This window comes from Fundulus heteroclitus, unplaced genomic scaffold (assembly GCF_011125445.2).
Source record: "Fundulus heteroclitus isolate FHET01 unplaced genomic scaffold, MU-UCD_Fhet_4.1 scaffold_277, whole genome shotgun sequence".
Lineage (NCBI taxonomy): Eukaryota > Metazoa > Chordata > Actinopteri > Cyprinodontiformes > Fundulidae > Fundulus > Fundulus heteroclitus.
Window position 1 is genome coordinate 76,136 of NW_023396686.1, and position 19,771 is coordinate 95,906.

A 19,771-nucleotide genomic window follows, 5' to 3' on the forward strand; every position below is an offset into this window, starting at 1 on the left:
CAGATGGCTCTGATTTTAAATCCCTACCTGTTGTGACAAAAAGTCCATAATAGCTGTGTGTGCCCATAGATGCATATCTTCACCGTAGTGGAGGCAGATCCTTACAATTTGCATTGAAATGAATGTCAACGTTTCACCAGATGCAGCTGTCTGTTTAGTCCTCTCTGCTTTGGTGTTTGTGGTTTTAACAGAACTTATCGGTAGGCAGGTGGGCTACTGCATCAAATTGACTCATTTAAAATAAAAATACGCTGATGTTGGAGAAATATCTGGCAGGCATATTAGTCCGGATCTATAATTAAAGCCCTATTTGCAAACAGAGATTAACTTGAGGGGAGAGAAAGAGCGGAAATGACTCGTATTTTATGGATTTCTTCATGGGTCACAGATTTAATGCGTTCAAACGCTCTGCACAGATCTTCCTCTGGTTTAGAGCTTTGTGTGAGCTATCAGATGTCATTCTGTGTTGCACCCCACCACCCTCCACCCCCACCCCCTGCTCCTCCTCCTTTTATGGACTCGGGTTTTGAACTGAAATAATCGTGTCCCAGCTAAAAGCCCACCCTTATACATCACAGCGGCTGGACTCTCTCTATTCCCCCATATCTCTCTCTCTCTTTCTCTCTCTCTTCTCTCTCTCTCTCTCTCTCTCTCGCTCTCTCGCTCTCTCTCAGAACTGAGCCCACTCCCTCCTCAGCGGTCGAGCCCATGAGTTTTCAGATGAGAAATCAGAAGACAACAAGAAACCAATCTTTGTGTTTCTTGTAAGAGCGGATTAAACAATTGTTGTTTTTCTTTCGGGAGGAGCAGAGCAACAAGGAGGTAAGGAGGTTTTCAGTTCAGCTCATTGTTGTTGTTGTTGATGTGTTTTTCCCGTAAAACTGTAACTATACTGAATGATCAGTCAGTCATGAATGATTTTATTAAAGCAGAAAGAGGCTGTGGGTGTTTGCAGAAGCATTAAATGCATTAACCTCGACTGGTTCTGTGTTCACTAGACTGTAGATTTTTGCGTGAATGAATCGATCAGTCACAAATTATTGACTAAGCACTCAGGAGCCATTGCTCCTGTTGAGTTGCATTTCTTTGTACTTTAAGACAGTCAAAGTTTTGCTTTATGAAACAGAGTGGGATGCATTTTAAAGCTCTTGAAACCTGCTGCCTTCTTGAGTTTAAAGTTTGGGACGAGGGTTGTCGGGGATGTTCGTGTGTTCCAGCCAGCGCTGCTGTCTCTGTCCTTGGTGCTGAAAGACAAACCTGCAGCTCGTTTGTGTCACTTTGTGATGACTATATTTCAGCCTGCGCTAACAGATTCACTCCCTTTGGTTACGGAAACAGCAATAGAGCAGCTGTGGCAGGCATATTTTGTTTTAAAGCTACAGACACAAAAACAAACTCATAAGGTTGTTTTGTATATTTGTTAGGGAAATAAAAACAACCAGATAAGAATCATGATTCAACATATATACATATATATATATTCAATTTATATATATTTCCAAAACCTGTGATCCACTGTTTGAATTTATATTAGTTTGCTTTCTCATTTTGAAACATTTGCAGTTCAGCAAATTTAATTATTTTCCTTTTTTAAGGCATGCATATCAATAAAAAAGATTGCAATTCAGACTGACTGCCTCTTGCCCTTTCACTGTGGAATTTAACTGCACTCAGTTTGGCATTTAAAAGGAGCAAACAAAAACCTGAATCTTTGCAGGAATCTGACCCAGACTTCTAATAGCCAACCCTGCAACCTTCACATCACTACAGAGGTGGGATGAGATTCCTCGCAAGAGGATAACTCTGACAGGCAGTCATAACAACTCAGCTTCGGTTTACTCTCTCGAGATTGTGCAAGACTCTCCGTTTTTGTGACATCTGCACCAAGACAAAAGAGTCCTGTCTCCTGTGAGTGTCCCAAGGACTGTGCTGAGGTCCTTCAGCCTATCTCTTGTCCCTTCTGGAGCTATTACCAACAGCTTCACATCACACTGCTTTGCTTGTTGCCTACAGCTCCTCTCATCTTGAGCCACGATGAATGAAGTTCAGGAGGCAACCTCCCCTGCAACCAGCCTGAGTGGCCCGGCTACCTGTGTCTCCAAAGTTGAGCTGCGTGTGTCATGCAAAGCTCTGCTGGACCGAGACACGCTGAATAAGTCGGACCCCTGTGTCGTACTCATGTTACAGAACAATGGACAATGGATTGAGGTGAGGTCCTGTCAATTTCCCCCCTGTCCCCTCATTTTGCTAAATATGCTGCTAAGACTTTTAGTTGAGAGTATTCCTTTCAGGTCAAAGAACTCATATTTCAAAAGGTGTTTACTACCTTTTAAATCACATTTAAAAGAGCAATGCTCTGACTCACACAAAAACAGAGAAAAGTACTCTGGGTTGCTCTGAGCAAAATATTTTCTGACGGGAAACACAGAAGGACAGCTGCTTCAACCATTGTCTTCATGATAAAAAAACAAGTGACTTAAATTGTATATTAATGTGTTGTTGAAACCAGATATTTACATACAGTGTATAAAAAGACAACTAACCTTTTTTTCCCCTCAATGTCTGACATTAGATGTTTAAATAATTAGTATTTGTTAAGTGTCAGATTGATCAGTGAGATAATTCTTTTTAGTTTTTCTAATTTCCTTCAGATCCACAAGTTTTGATACAGCTAGTTATTTGGTGCAATTGCCTTTTAACCTCAATGACTTGGGTCAAATATTTTTGTTGTCCTTTCACAAGCTTCTCTTCCTCCTTGCAGTAGTGGTGCAACTGAATCAGGTTTGTCCACTTACAGGATGGCCTTGTGATGAACACCCCAAAACACAAACATTGTCCATTTGGAAAACCAATTTGTGTGCAGGTTATAACGCTGTGGCTTATGTGTGAGACAGTGTTCCCTCCTCATGTTCATCTATTTTTCAAAGTACAAATGTCCATCCTGCTGCATAACATTTCCACAACATGATACTACTGCCCCCATACTTCACAGTTAAGAGGGTGTTCTCAGGTTTGCAAGCATCCCCCTTATTCCAACATATGCATCCTTACATTTTGAGGAGAATGTGGGAAGCCTGAGGCCATTTTGGCCAAACATTTATGTTTTTATTGGATCAGATCACAGGACATGCCTTTAAAATGTAAGATCTTTGACTTCTTCCTTTCTGAGTGGCCTTTCAACTCGCATTGGGACAGAACTCACTCCACCGTGGATTACACACATTTTGTAGCAAAACCCATTAATCTCCGAGGAACCGGTCTCCTTCCTGAATCGTATGCTGGATGGACATTCCCATGCTATTAATACTTGCTTATAAAGATAAACCAGATTTGTTGAGGTCCACAATTTTTCTCCTGATATATTGGCTGATTTCTTCTGTTTCCTACGATGTCACACAAGGAAGTGGTGTTTGAGATGTTACCATAAAGCATATTCACAGGTGTGCCGTCATTTAACTCAAATATTGCAAATTTATAAACTTACAAACCTGTGGTGTCATCACATTAGCTTTCCCTAATTATTTGAATCCATTGTATTATTTGTGTAAGTAAAAAAAAAATTGTTATGGTTCTGGCATTTACCAAACAAAAATAATTTTGGTAAAACCAAACTGACCTGAAACAGGAAAAGTTTAATATGGGTTAATTTCCAGCATTGAAAGATAAAGTTAGCTGTCCTTTTTATACAGTATATGGAAATATCTGGTTTATATTGTATATTAAGTTCATTTATATCTGCAGATATATATACCACACCTCAGTTATACCAAAGTGTGTAAGGTTGTAAAAGCTCTGGCAGAAACTGAAATCTTTTTGTAATGCAACGTGTTCCAGCTGGCCTTCTGTTATTGAGGAAAACATAATTACAAACAGCTGGCAAATGAAGTCTACATGTTAAGTAATACCGTCTGTACTAGCAATTTCACTGTTTAAAAACAGATAATGTTGTCACCCCCTCTCCACTGCATATTTAACATTTGACTATCTCCATTTGAACCTAAGCTGATGAGAAGTTTGCGAAGCAGGTTTCTCATTTCCCTGTTAATTAGGCAATTTGACTTCATGATGGGAGGCCAAAACTCAGGGCTCTGCTAAGTAGAGGATGTGTTAAAGTGTTGCAGAGAATAGCTAATCTGATTATCTTGATTTCCTGTATATCCATAAAGTCTTTATGTATGAAAAAGAGAGAGACGTTTTTAGGTAAATTGTAGAAAATTGTTTAGTTAAACTCTGCCAGATGTTGTTCACGTTTGCACTTATCTGGTGAAAACGCTTACGATAATGTTTGGGCTATAAGAGCAGGGAATCACAAGATGCTATTTATAGGGACAAATAAAAAAAAAACAATTAGCTCAGAGGTTGTAACATAGGTTCATTGTAGCATGAGTTCATGGGGGGATATTTTTAGCCTCGCTTTGTGACGCAGATTCATACGAAATAATTCACACATGACATGTCTGTCTATTTGTCTATCTGTGTCTGTCTATCTGTTGGTCTCTTCTGTCCAATCTGTGATGGTAAAGACTTGTCTATCATTCTACTGTCAAACCCCTCACATCTGGGAGGTACCTCTGCTTGTGTAAATTGTTTACTTACGTCAATAAGTGAGTAAGAAGCAGAGCCCACTCACATCCACGGCACATAAGCCTCTCTTTTTTCCCCCCCCCCTCCCCTATGAGCTCATGCTGTTTTGGCCCCAGTGATTTTAAAAAGTGCTCTTATCTCACTAGGAATAATAGGACAAATCTAGAAACAGGGCAGATGATGATGTTACTTTATAAAATTTTGTGCATCGATTGACCTTTTTTTTTTTTGTTGTTTTTTCGTCTCCCTCCTTGCATGTGTGCTCCCGGGAGTATACCCAAATCGGATCTGCTTGTTGATGTCTCATAATGTTGAACCCTCCTGCTGGAGCTGATTACAGAGGCACATATCTCATGTCAGGGTAGTCTCTTTATAGATGACTCCAGCCTCACACCAGCAACAAGCAGGCTACACAGGCTTCATCACAACCCATCTTATATGATTCTGATTATCCTTCATCGGCAAACAGACTCGCTTCAAATCTGTGCATGCAGATGGTGCAGTGAGAGAGATGGCTGAAAAAAAAGACATTAAGTACTAATAGTGCAAATGAAGCTGATTTTTTAAATTTGTTTCTATGCAGTGTTTGCTCGCACAGTCGGGTGTTTATGCAAAGCTCCTATTAACACCACGTGTCAGTATTTTCAAAACAAAAACACCTCTCCTTTTTATTTTGTTTCAGCAAGTAAAACTATCATAATGTTAAATGTTACAAATGTGCAAATGTGCAAATCCTTCGATATAAAGTTTACATTCAAGAAATCTAAATGCTCACAATTGAATATTTCTGGGGGGAAAAAATGAGAAGGTCTACACTTTAATCAAATCACATCCTGCTCAAGTGTTTTGAGCAAATGCCTTTTCTCAGCATGGTGCAAATTGTCAATCAAGTGGTAAAAATTCAAATCAAATTCATCAACCTTTCCGTCGAATGTGAGGCGTCAAACTAAGACAGTGGAGTGAGATATTTCTAGATGCCTGGCGCAGTTTTAGAAAAGAGGAGATGTATGGGTGCATGCACGCAAGTAGGAAGCCTTTTGTTGTTTTGATCCTCTTAGAGGGGCGGATCAGTACCAGGATAAAACCATTCACTCTGAGTCATTACCTTGTTACATGAAAGAAACATTATTTTATGATAAACAGGACCGAAGGCAGTGAGAGTTGGTTGTAAGCATTGTCCATCCATCCATCCATCCATCCATCCATCCATCCATCCATCCATCCATCCATCCATCCATCCATCCATCCATCCATCCATCCATCCATCCATCCATCCATCCATCCATCCATCCATCCATCCATCCATCCATTCAAAAGCAACACTTTGGTGAAAGGGAGCTTTATGTTTCCACATAATTATATTGATGAATACAGGCAGAAATATGTTAATTTAGGCCTAAATATCTCTAGCTCAGTGAAGTATTCCATCTTCTTAGATGTTGAGATGACAACAAGCAGCCTAACATTATCATTATGTATTTTTTTTTCCTGAAAGAGAACTTTTTAAAAACCCAAAATAAAAACCCCAAGGTCTTCATATTTTTCTTAAAATTCTGTTTAGCTTATTTATGGATATCTTTACCCAACTTTCATTATCTAAACATTTACAAACTAATTAAGGATAATTTTTTATTTTGCATTGATAAAATTAAAAGCGGTTACATTTTTTTGTTATCCCCAAAGAAAGGAAAAATCAGTGTTGTCAATTTAGTAGGTTACATAACTTGTGAACCTTTGAAGCATGCAAGAATTAAGCTCATGTCAAAGCAGTGTTTTGGAAAACATAAATTTATAACAACAACAACAACAACAACAACAACAACAATAATAATAATAATAATAATAATAATAATAATAGTAACAAAAATTTAAAGTTAATAAATATATTATTGGATTTTTTTAAAGGATATATTTAAAGATTTCACAGAGAAATTTACAAATTGAATTGAAATTGTAATAGGATGAATTATTTGTTACTTTATTGTTGTAATTGTATATTTTAGGACATAGGCTTTATATATGATTGAAATGGGTTCTTTAACATACTATTCAGAAGTATGTTTATTTTAGGTACACTCATATTAAAAATACTGCCGAGCAACAAAGTATAAATTTCCACTGCAGAATTTCACTACTTTTACTTTTTTTTAAAGTGCACCAAAGAAAAAAAAACTTGCAGATTCTACTTTGTTTTAATTTTGATCGATGACATTCCAAGAAACGCAGGAATTAAGAAGAAAAGCTGACATTATTAAAAAAATATGACATTATTTAAAGGGGACGTATCACGCTTTTCAGTTCTTCCTTTTCACATTGAAATCATTCAGTCATAGTCAATATAAAGTAGAACTGTGTGTCTCAGAGAAACTCGTTTTGGTGCTCTCTCTTTAAGTCTAAAGGCGGTCTCCAGGTCACAGAGCGTTCTACTCCAACCCGTGTAGCCATTTTTGTAGTATGCTGGTGAAAATAACCAATACCTTATCCCCTTGTGGGTTCGGCATCCTTCAGTTTGGACTACAAAATTGCTCAGAAAAATAAAAATGGCAGATTTGCAAAATTGATTTGCTGGAAGTTCATGATCTTGTTTAGCAGCTCCGCAGCAAATACTTTGACCTGATTGTTAAAAAAAGTAACAGAAAACAGAGAAAATGAATGGCTTGAAAAATATAACCCAAAAATAATATAAAGATATCTATGCAGCTCTTTGACAGACTACATTCACATTTTCTGTAATCCTAGAGACTCCAAGTACACAACAAAATGTACTGAAGGGCTAAAAAAATTGATTTTGCCTGATATGTCCCCTTTAACAAATTTCCACAATGATTCACAAGTATTTGAATGGCAAGGGATTTTAGTCTTGGGGGTTTGAGAGTTTATCAAACTCCTGAGTTTAATTCAGATGACCACCAAGCCATGATGGATACTGCTATGAATGCCTAAAATTGGGTACAAATCTGTTTATATTCCTGTTTGAATGTTTTCTTTTTAATGGTTTCTGTGCACATTCAGCACTCCTTACAGGAGTGAATCGTTTATTATGCTTATATCACTTTAAACAATTATGTGCCATTGCAGACACATTGCATGTTGTCTGAACCCATGCTGATTTAGCTCACCTGAATAACTTAGCCCTTCCTGACAACTGAGTGATGAATGCGTCTTCCTACTACTTCCTTCTGCTCCTAATTGGAAAGGTGAGGAGAGGGTATGGACGGCACTGAAGAGGTACACATGCTGGATCTGGCTCATAATGAGTTGCTCTGCCAATCATTTTCATTGTGATGAATCTACCAGTTCTTGAGTAGTTTTTATAAGAAATTGACTCAAAATGATGGCTATAAAGATTTTCATTAATATAATCTCATAATTGCAATCAGCAATGTTCATCTCCATAAATTGTTTTTTGCTGCAATCCATGCAATTTACTTACATTAGACTCCAACTTTGTACAGCAGCGATACATAACAATGGCAAACCATTTTAGGGGGGGGGGGGGGGGCACCTAAATCTATATAAAATCCTAACAGAATTAATCAGAAGAAACCTGATGAGTTGCCTGATGTGATCTCTCTAGAGGCATGTGCTTCTCAAGGCAGGTTTTGGGAGGGTTTATTTTGTCTTGATGAAAAGACAAAATACCGCAACAAATAGAAGAAGTGACCATGAGATGTTCAAAAAGAGAAGTATATTTGAAATGAGTTTGATTGATTTTTAAACTAAAGTCTGGTTGGAGGCTTTAAAAAAATGTCCTTGAACCTCCAGAGCTGTCTGGGGAATTTGAACAGACATGTTAGATAGTGCTTTCCTCTTCTATCTTTTAAAGAGCAAAGGCAATTTTAGAAGACAGATCATCGTCCCCCTAATAGAGTATAAAAGTCTTACAAGAAATGCTTGACTGCTGCCGTAATCCTGGCAAACCAAAAATCTGTATCTTTCTTATCTGATCTCCACCAGAGCGAGAAATGAGAGACAAGAGAGCGCTGTCACCCCATTCTAAAGTCATCATACCACAAAGTCTGAACCTGCTTCACTGACACTGAAGAAATGACTCAGAAATAACTGACAGATATTGAAGTGACGTTTTAGATGGCCGCTGAACCCCTCGCTGTCTCTAATTTACTGCCACCTTAGCTCTTCTTGGCCTCATAATGGACCCTTTTCCCCCCTCCATTTTAGAAGTTTGTAATGTTCGTATCAAAGATTGTAGAAGCATTTACAAAACTGTAAAATACATGTTGTGGTATTGGACAATTATTATATTCTGCAGATGAAAATATTTTGAACAATTTTTGTCCTTCAGACTTTTTTCTTTATAAGATTTGTGCGGCAGAAGGACTTTCAAGCAGACATGTGAGAGCTGAGCCAACATCTTGAGCACACGGCGTCTCAGTTAGCTCAGTCTCTTCTTGTCTGTCAGTCAAAGGCAAGAGTCAGGACTTATATATTTTTTTTCAATCTGAGATTAAATGTCAGAGCTCTCCAGTTGTCTCTCGTGTCATTCCCTGGATGGAAAACTAACACCGCGTGGCATTGCATGAGTGCTGTAGTTCTTCTACACAAGTAGGAAGATGAGTATCCTGCAAGTTATAGTTTCTGACTTACACTGAAGGCTGATGTCGCCTGTGAAATTGGTTTCAAATTGGTTTCGTTTGCTCACAGTCAACTATTGCTTTGATGATTTTACGGTGATTACAATAGAGAATATCTGAATGCCTAAGTATCTTTGTCGGAAGGCTGATTTTCAACATGTTCCCTCCCAGTTGGATCGGTCAGAAGTGATCAAGAGCAACTTACACCCGATCTTTGGGAAGGTTTTCGGACTGGATTACTACTTTGAGGAGGTACAGAAGCTGCGATTTGAGGTCTACGACATCCACGGGACTCACAGCATAGGGACGCGTGACGATGACTTCCTGGGAGGCATGGAGTGCACGCTCGGTCAGGTGGGAAGACGCTTGCCTTTGTCTGCAGATGGTCTTTAAAGAAAAATAACATGACTAAGAATGACTAAATCAGTTCACGTGGACTCATATCCCTTGCGTCTGATGTTAGACACCTGATAATGTGTTTTGCTGCCAACAGGTCTGGTGTTTGTGAGTGATAGCAGTTACGGCTGTGAATGACTCAGAGCCCTTTACGCTCCTCCTAACTGCAGGGGCTTACAGGTGCTCTGCTTGTGTTGCTTGTTGCAGATCGTGGCCCAGAAGAAGATGATAAAACCCTTGCTGCTGAAGTACGGGAAATATGCCGGCAAGTCCACCATCACAGTAAGCTTTTTTCTTTTTTTTTCTTTTTTACCTTGTGTTTGTGACCACCTTCTGTGTGGATTACTCAATTAATGTCGGGCAAAAAAATATTGTATGCAGATTTGTATTTTTATTTTCTCAAGCCCTCGTCACTTCACACTCACGCTGTGAAAAGCTCACACTCTGCGTTTCTTTCTTTCACAAGATTTTCTCTTTTTTTTGATGGAGCTGAGAGTTTGTATAAAGAGTTTTGAAAATCATCATCTTTCTAAATGATCCTTTCAGTCTTTTGCACCATGCAGAGTCATTCCTATTAAACACTCCATCACACAAGACAAGGAAGGCAGTAAAACCCATAAGAAATGATAAAATTATCACGCCTTACTGAAATATTCATGCCCCTCGAAATTTACCTTTTTTTTTGTTATGTTAGAACCACAAACCTCAGTGTATGTTATCGGGGTTGCATATGATGCCGTGACACACAGCTGTACATAACTGTGAAATGAAAGCAAAAGGTAAAACAAATAACAAAAAACAAATAAATTTGAAAAGCATGACATGCGTGTATACAGCTCTCCTGGGTCAGTATTTAGTAGGATCGCCTCGTGCTGCAGTTACAGCTATAAGCCTTTTGGAGTATTTTTCTTTGTAGAGGCTGACAATTTCTATCATTTTTGTCCCCAAAATAGCGCAAATTTCAGCATACAGGAGGGAGAGCATCTTTGAACAGAAATTCTTACGTCTTCAGAAACTAGATTTAGCTCTAGATTGAAATTCCACCAAAGTCTCAAGTCTTTTGTAGGCATCCAACAGGTTTTCCTCCAGGATGAATCTGTCTTTAGCTTCACTCGTCTTCTCATCAACTTTGTCCCTAATGAAGAAAAACTTCCCAGCAGCACGATGCCACACATAACATTTTGCACGCAGGCTAGGTGTCATCTGACCTGAGCGCCTTTTTCCACATGCGCATGTTCCCTATATGGCTTGAGGCAAACTGGAAACATTTAATTATAGGCTGCTTTGCTTTGGTATGTTACCTAAAATCCAACTACATACGACAAAGGAAGTTTGTTGTTGAAACATGACAAGATTTGGAACATTTCTAGGGATAGAAATGCTTTGGGAAGGCAATGTTTGAGATACTGTATCATGTCTCAGATGCTGAAGAGAGCTGGTTCATTAAGCACCATCTCAAAAGTGCTTCATGGCGCTTTACTCCACCAGACCCAATGTTCTAATAAATTTAGAGCAAATAAGATGCTGAAAGGTCTATTCACGCCTGATGGTGCTGTTATTTATAAGGTTGGATAGTTTCATCCAGTTTCCTGAATATCGGGTGTCAGTTGAGATCTCATTTTTAAACACGAACAGAGCCTTTTCATCAAAATGTGACGCCTGGCTTCACGTGGAGAGAGGCTGGTATGAGATATGTGGGAAATAACTCAGTCTTAATCAAATGATTTAATACCAGGGCAAGAATTTCATTTCACCTCTTGAAGGTGTTCAGATTATCACTGAAATGTTGAACAGGGGAGTTTTTGAATCCTCTAGGGAAACAGAAGAGTAGCGAGAGCAACTTCGTAGCGTTGATCCTTCTGCACCCCCAGAGACATGAAGCATTTATTGCACAATGCGCCACACAATAGGCAGTAGACAATTATCAGGTATAGCTCACCAAATGGATGTCTCCTCAGATGCAGCAGAGGCAATTTAGAGGATATAAACAGGAAGGATATTTTTGCAGATCATTAGTTGTGCTGTGGGATACAGCGTGAGCTCATTAAATAAAAGCCCAAATCGTCGGTGCCCCCCATTCGAAAGATTCCGCTGTATATCTTATAACAACGCAGTAGAGGAACATGTGGAACGTGATCGTTGGGAAGTTAATGAACCTCTGTAAAGAACAATGGAGACAGTCTCATACAACAGGTGAATTAATATCTTTTAATGGGTTAATAAGCAGAAGCAGTAGGAACCTTCTCATGCAACATCAACTCAGATACAAACACCAAGGGCTGGTTCTTATTGGTAGTTTTATATGCTAGCATCAGGGGGCAACATAATCGTTGAGTTGTTACTGGTTATCAACCGGGTAGAACCGGGTCTTTTGCCTATTTAGAGCCTTGGACGATCTCTTAATATTAATACTGGTCCCAATAGAGGTAATATAAAAGAATTGAATCAAATTGATTTGAACTTAACGACAGCACCGCGAGGACAACAAAAAGAGATACATCACAAGGAATCTGTCACAATTTGACTAAACTCGTTAAGACTTTATAAGCGTTTTGACTTTTTCCGCCGTGTAACATGTTAATTAAGTTAGCTTGTCGGATTTCTTTTTATGTTTTCAGGTTTCCTTCAATTCATTTATATTTTAAAAGTAAAGTAGTAATGTATGAGTGATTGTAGTCTCTCTGTGTTGCTCTGGATGTTTGGAAATGATGTTCAATAGTTCTTAAATAAAATTATTTTGTTTTCTTTTTGTCTTTGGTCATCATATTTTGTAATTCTTGTTCTCGCCTTTTGTATTTTTAAAAGTTCTTTATTGCATTTTAATTTATATACGTATGTTACTTTTTTTGCTTTGGTGCAGTATGATTTTTTATTAGTTGCAATCATGCTGATATCGTCACTGACATTACACAATGTTGTTAAAGTCAGGCAGGGCTCGACTGAGAACCAAGAAATTATTTTATGTAAAATATCAGCAGGGAGCAAACATGTCAGCTTAAAATTAGAATTTCACTCAATTTCTGCTTTTTTCCTTCAATTTCTGTTAGCTGAAGTTTACCGTAACGTCCTGCTTTTGAGTCCAATCAGGTATTCCGGCCTTTCTATGCCCTGAACCTTCATTTATACCAAGCTATGCATATTATAATGTCAGAAAACCTGACCAGATTTTATTTTTTTTTATTTTATTTTTTTTTATTTAAAAGGGGACAGTGTACATTAATCAACATTAAAACAATGTAAATGTACCCGAGTTAGCTAAAAAGTGCTAATTTTCATCGGTAGTCCCCCAGCCAGGTGTAAAAAAGGCAACCTTAAAAGTAATCACAAGTATAAAATCACAAGATAAAATTACAATGCCAATTACATAAAAAAAAAACCATTATGGTTAAGAAATACAATTCATGTAAAATAATTATAAATTATTTCAATACACACAGAAAACCTTAGTGTCCACAAGTTTGGCTCTCTACAAGCCATTTTTTTGCATTCTTTTTGAATGAAAAGAATGACAAGGACTCTCTGATGGTTTCTGGCACTGTTTATTGTAAGTATTCTTTGATTTGTGGTAAATTTATCTTTTAAATAGTCACAAATGTTATGATGAGATTCATTTGTTTCACCCTGGGTCCAAAGACTAAAAGTCATAATTACTGTTTTGCAAATCAAAGAAGCATGAACTGCATCGCAAGACACCAGAATTGCAGCACCTGGTTAATGAGCATAAATATATGTCCCTTCTCTTGGAATCCCAGGGATGTTTGGAGGCACAATTGGCAAAGTTTGAAAAAACATGTGGGGGGAAACAAGATATCTGAGTTGAATTCACCTGTTTCTTTTTAATGATCTCTGTATCTTTGTCTTAGACAGAAAACCAAAACCTGAACTATGCACAATTCCAGCCTTCATCATGAACAAGCAAAACCTCAGTTAAACTGAATCCAGGACTCGATCCGAATAAATACACACATTCTACCTTCATGTTTTACAAAACTGTTCAGCTTCCCTTGTTGCTCGTTGCAAATGTCTTGTTATGCTTTCCGATAAAACGAGCAGGTTTTCCGCTTTGCAGGCCATCACTGTCTGGTCTTGTCTGGACTCGGTCATGCTTGTTGCACAGCTCCACTTCCTGAAGCTTGATGTCAGGTTTCTGTCAGCTCCTGACAGCCGAGAGGAGAACAAACCAAAGTTCTGAGGGTGGGAGAAGAGCAGCGCGGCGGGGGAAGCAGAAGCTGTTCGCTGATTCTTCAAACCCACAAGCCCAAACTTTTTTTTCTTTTGAACTAAAGGGTTTGAAGAAAACAGGAAGCTTTCAGATGTCAGATTTCCAGCAGCTTTACTGTTGTGCTGGACAGTCCATTTGGACTTTTTCCGAAAGTTAAATCTGCAGTTTGAGACCGGTACCTGTGGGAGTGGGGGCCTTGCAGTGTGCGGCTAATGGCTCCCTCCGCATTTTAGTTTGACATGCTGTGATTCTAAGCTGAGTAAAAGCCACTTCAAAATTTCCCCTGGATTAACTTGTCACCGTGATGCACAGTATTGTTACTTTCTAAAATAAAATGTCAGTTTTAAAAGCTCTGTAATTAAATAGTGTTTTAAAAGTGTACAATATGAAATGATAAATATTAAATATTGGCATCACTCCAATTCAGTTTTTAACTTTAGTCTTGTAATGCACTGTCAAGGAAAAATAAAACATACCCTGACAGTGAATCCAGACATTTGTAATCTAAGGACACCTCCATTTTTAGGTAATGTGTTAGACCATGTTTAGGAGTAATAAACTTGTCGTTTTCTGTACGGGTTTATCAAATATCTTAAGTCATTGTGGAGGAATTTTATCACACTCTTCCTCGTATCTTAGTTCCTTAGGAGTTTTGTGGATTTATTTATACATAATTCCTTGAAGGTCCCACCACAGCATTTGCGGTCAGGCTGGGGTCTGAGCATTTACTTGGTCATTGCATCACTTTTGCAGACAATCTGCTGCAAATTTCCAGCTTTTTTGGGATTGTTGAACCGAGCTTGCTCTCTGAGGCCATCTATCTGACTAATGGTTTTGCATTTGACTCAAAAATACTTGAGCTTAAAGAGGAGTTGCCATATTCTTTCATAGAAAATAGGCTGCACTTGATAATGCTTGGAAATGACCTTATATCTAATAAGCAGTAACAGCTGTATATTTAAGATAATTGTGGATGTTTTTTTCACGTTAGCATCAAGGGTTAGGGTAATTAGTTATCTGAGTGCATTTGATCCACAGCACCTGGCTGCTATTTTCTTTCTGAAATGTTATCAAAGCAGCATCACGTAAACCTCTTTCTCTCCATAATTGTAATTTCTGTTCTTTTCTTTTAAACCGTTGTGGCTGAAAAAGCTTTTCATCACAAGGTGGCTTTCACGCCCTTCCAAACGGGAACATCCTAATCGTGGTTGTATCTTAAATGAAAAAAGGGTCACTGATTATTCCCCGTTGTGTTTGCTTCAAATATTGACATTCCTCTTTATTGTGCATTAACGCTTCAATGTTTTTTTTCTTTTTTTTTTTATCGATTCTGCAAGCTTTAATGTTTCATCTGACAAAACATTAGCACAGCATCAAATGAGTTATCTGGGGATAAATCTTGACCCGACAACTCATGATAATCACAGGAAATGTTAGTGACTTTACTCTTTTCCATGCAGGTACACGCAGAAGAGATTTCTGGCAACAATGGGTATGTGGAGCTCTCCTTCTGCGCTAAGAAGCTGGATGATAAGGTGAGAGGAACCCCACTTGCTTTAATAAATATAGGTTGAAAGCACTACAAATCGTAAGAGTTCAGATGGTATTGCACTCCTAATGCCACGCTGTGTGGTGATATTGGCCACTTCTCCATTGACACATCACAGTCTGAGTGGAGCAAGAATAACGTGATTACGACCGCATGAATGTTAACGCGACAATCTGACACATGAATCAAAGCGCAGCCCATCCCATAATGTCAGAGGGGAAATGTGTCTTGCCACTGCCATTTTAAGGCGGCACGTTACTGACCTCAGCTGCTCCGGACCGCACGTGTTCAAACTGCGCTCTTGGCACATTTCAATCAAAAAGACAGCGGGAGCTTACATCTACTTACAATTCTGATGAACTCCAGTCACACCGTGTTCTCCGGGAATGGCCTCGGGAAGAGCGGCTGGATGGGGGTGACCTTGATTCCTAAAAGGTGCAGACAGCGAGACAGCAGGTGCGTTTAGCTTTGAAAGTGCAGCAGGAAATCTTCAGCAGCTCTGACAGTGAAATCGACTTGAACTCGTACACGAGGGCAACGCTGATTAAAAAACGCCTCTTTGAAATGCACGTATTATATCAGCATCGTCCAACTACTATTATTGGCTTAACTTCACTAATTACATCTGAGATCTCTGCTCATACAGGCCATGCCTATATGACACCGAAGTTTAGCTTTGCTCCATTTAGTCTGACGTTTTCATGCAGTTTCCTTCTGGTCATCACTCATGCTATACTATTATGTGTTGATTCAGGTGAAAGATCAGGTTTACTTTGGTGCAGTCATTTCCATTCATCTGTGCAAAGCAGTTGGCAACAAACGGGAAAGTCAGCAGTGTTTGTTATTTCTGGTGAGGGCACAGAATCAACATTTTTTCTTTGCTTGTTCTGCTGCATGCGAAGGTGCGCTATTAAAGAAATCTGAGCGTTTTCGTTAGATAAGAGAATCTGGAGGTAGAGAAGAAGGGATGGCAGAACGTGACTCAGAAACTGTAGAAATTTGCAACTTTTTTCTGTTTTTTTTTTTTTTTTAACAAAAACCTATTCTCCTACAAAAGATGACCTTGTGAATCCCAATGAATGTTTCAGTAGAAAATTTTGCAGCTTAATCGGGAACGAATGAATGCCTATTCCTATCACTTTCTGCCTCTGTAATACAGCACTAACATTGTGTGAATGGGTAAACAGAAAGTGAAACCAGAGGTGATCAGTCCCCACACCGATGCTGAAACATGTGGGTTTGGTGCAGGCGGCTAAATGTGACATCAAAATAGCTCAAACCTGTGACATCTGGAGTTCAAAGTCTACACAAAATAAACTATTTTCTTGGTTAAATGGGTTTTTCTTTAACACCTTTAAAGAATAAAATAAATAGTAATATCTAATAAAAATGTATGTTGCATATTTCAAGTCTTGATAAGCATGTAAAAAAGAAAGCGGTGTATAGAAAATGTTTTTCTTAGACATCATTCTTCGAAGTCAGACAGGTCAAGCTCGAGGCCCGCTGACCACATCCGGCATATGAAATGATTTCCTATATCTATTATTAATTGCCTGCTGAACGGTTATACAGTGCTCGTGTCAATGACACTGCACAGCCCATAATGTACCGCAGCAGCTGCTCACGCCTGAAGAAAAGGGTGCACATAGAGTTGGATGCTGCACTTTCCTTGTTGCCAAGAAACAACAAACTCAAGTGAGCCCCACATTGTTCTCAAATGCACATTTTGCAGATAAAACTGAGCAGGCTGAGCATTAAGTTCACATGGTGCTTCTCTGTTTTTGAGCTCCAAAAAATAACATGCAACCGTTCTACAATCCACTCGCTTTCAATGCGGAGAGCTCCTGCAAACATCTACAGGGAGCTGATAGACCTGCGGTGTAACAGCACACTCGAGGTTAAATATGATGGCGTCAACAGGGAAAGATCGTTCAACTCAAGGGACAAGATGGCGCACATAAGCCAACCGATGCTCACTTTCGCTGTAATTCTTAGGCGCCACGATATTTTTGCTTTCTGTTACTGAGCTGTTCAAATTTATATTGTGTTTAAAGCTGGGCTAGTTCACTTTTATGAATGAGCAGTCCTAATTGGCCGGTTTCTTTTTTTCCACCAGCTGTTTGAGCTGAGATGGTGACTTGTGACCTTGGAATCAAGTCGCTCTCAAGTTGCTAAAACAAACTCATTGTTGACTTTTTGTCCCAATGTTTTGAGGCCTGACTTAAATTTTGGTCTTGGACTCGGGTCTTATGAACAATGTTAAATAAACAGCAGTGCCAGTATGAACGCTGGATCTCAGCTCTGACAGCTGCTGCACTGCTGTGCATTTTTTACTGTGAAAGGATGCGCTTCATTCATTGTCCAGCGATCTTCGCAGACGATGGGCTTTTAATGGTTCATAACAATCTATTCATGTTAGCTGTAGCTTCATAATGATGACCACACAGATGTCCCTTCAGTTGATTACTGTACATGACTCCAGGTTCTTCAATCAGACATTTGACATTCCCAGTCATTTACTTACTCCGCTGATTCTTGCTCATCATGATGTAATTGATAGTGTGCTTTGGAACATGTTTAATGTGTTCGAACCAGCTTAGGCTCAACAACAAAAGGTTTTAAATGTAGATTTGGAAAATGATTTCCTATCTCAATTACTCCCTGACTCAGAATGAGGAGGGAAAAGCCTCTTACCCTACTTGCATGGCTCACAAAAGTATTCACAGCCCTTGAACATTTTCAAATGTCACATTACAACCTCAAAGAGAAATATATTTGTATTTCATGTGAAAGACCAACACAAAGTTGTAATGCCTACTGCTGGTGAACCCGGTATTCAGTCGGACACAGAGCTACGTTTAAAAGGTTTATTGTGTAGATGATGAATAATAGCAGGTGAGGCAGGCAAACAGAACCAGAGTATGCAGATGAATTATAGCTGAAGGCACAGGCAGGGATGAGCAGGAGACCAAAGGATCCAGGTAGAAAAAGATCAGAACAGGCGATGTAGACTGAGGAACCGCCAGAACGGGCAAAGCAAGCGGCTGGGACTCACGGAGAAAAATGGCAGAACTGCAGCACGCCGACATGGGCACTTTTAACTGAAAAGTCCAGCTGGCTGAGCACACAGGATCTGGTAATGGCAGGGCACACACCACCGGACAAGACGAGAAGAAAAGAGACGTTCTGGCAGGGATGAGTTGGCTGAGGCAGGCATATGTAGGCTGGTGAACAGGTGACCAGAAATGAATCTAATTACTGGCAGCAGGTGGAGTAGATGTGGGCTAATTGACTGGGGCAGAGCTGACAGGATAGTGGCTGAGAGGTGACAGGCTGAAGAAAAGTCCAAAGGCAAAACAAAAAAAACCCAAAATCATGACAAAAGTGGGATACACTTTTGAAGTAGAGAGAAATGTATGCATGATTTCTTTTTTTCCTCCTTTGTATTTGTGATGTGCAGTGTCTGTTGTCCGGCACACATATCGTTTTGCATTTTAACCAAAAAGTTAAATTTTGGTCTCGTCTGACCAAAGGACCTTCTTCCTCATGTTTGCTGTGTCCCCAACATGGCTTCTGGCCAACTACAAATGGGACTTCTTATGGTTTTAAGAATTACTTTCTTCTTGCCACTCATCCATAAAAAACTCTTTTGTGCTGTGCACAACCAATAGTTTTCCTGTGGACAGATTCCCCCACCTGAGCTGTGGATCTCTGCAGTTCATCCAGAGTCACCATCTCTTGGCTGCATCTCTGATCAGTGTTCTCCTTCTTTAGCCTGTAAGTTTAAGAGGACGGCCTTGTCTTGGTAGGTTTACAGTTGTGTCATTTTCGTTTCATTCGTTTCAGACGATGGGTTGAACAGTGATCCGTGAGATGTTCAAAGCTTGGGAAATCTTTTTATAGCCTAATCCTGCTTTAGACTTTTCTACAGACTTTTATCCCTGACTTGTCTGGTGTGATCCTTGGACTTCATGATGCTGTGTTTACCCCGTAATATTCTCTTAACCAACCTCTGAGGCCGCGACAGAGCAGGTGTGTTTGTAGTGAGGTTAGATTACACACAGGTGGACTCTACTCAGTCATTAGCAATCATCAGGCAACTTATGAAGGCAAGGCAAGGCAAGGCAAATTTATTTGTACAGCACATTTCAGTACAAAGACAATGCAAAGTGCTTTACATGATTAAAATATTGGAAAGTAAAACAGAATAAAAGCAATTGGTTACACTCGGAGAAAAGGGGCTGAACACATTTGCACAGAGCACTTTTCTGTTTTTATTTGTAAAAAGTTTTAAATCATGTGTAATTTTCTGTCTACTGCACAATTGTATACCACTTTGAGTTGGACATTCAAATAAATGGCAATAATATATTTATGTTTTAGGTTTCAATGTATACTTCTGCAAGCCACTGTAGTGCAATGTGTAAT

General features: G+C 39.1%; 1 protein-coding gene across 2 annotated transcripts in view; it reads left to right on the forward strand.

Moving 5' to 3' along the window:
- The first annotated feature begins 599 nt into the window (after positions 1–599).
- The window catches only part of cpne7 (copine VII), a 52,175-nt gene continuing 33,003 nt past the window's right edge, over positions 600–19,771 (forward strand). The window contains exons 1-6 of one of the 2 annotated variants that reach the window (XM_036130002.1): positions 603–822; positions 1,718–1,908; positions 2,014–2,208; positions 9,348–9,530; positions 9,780–9,854; positions 15,255–15,329. In XM_036130002.1, the coding sequence (XP_035985895.1) occupies positions 2,035–2,208; positions 9,348–9,530; positions 9,780–9,854; positions 15,255–15,329 (507 nt within the window). In that variant the 5' untranslated portion in view covers positions 603–822; positions 1,718–1,908; positions 2,014–2,034. Of the gene's footprint in view, positions 823–1,717; positions 1,909–2,013; positions 2,209–9,347; positions 9,531–9,779; positions 9,855–15,254; positions 15,330–19,771 lie in introns of both variants that reach the window. The other variant, XM_036130003.1, reaches the window with a different exon arrangement.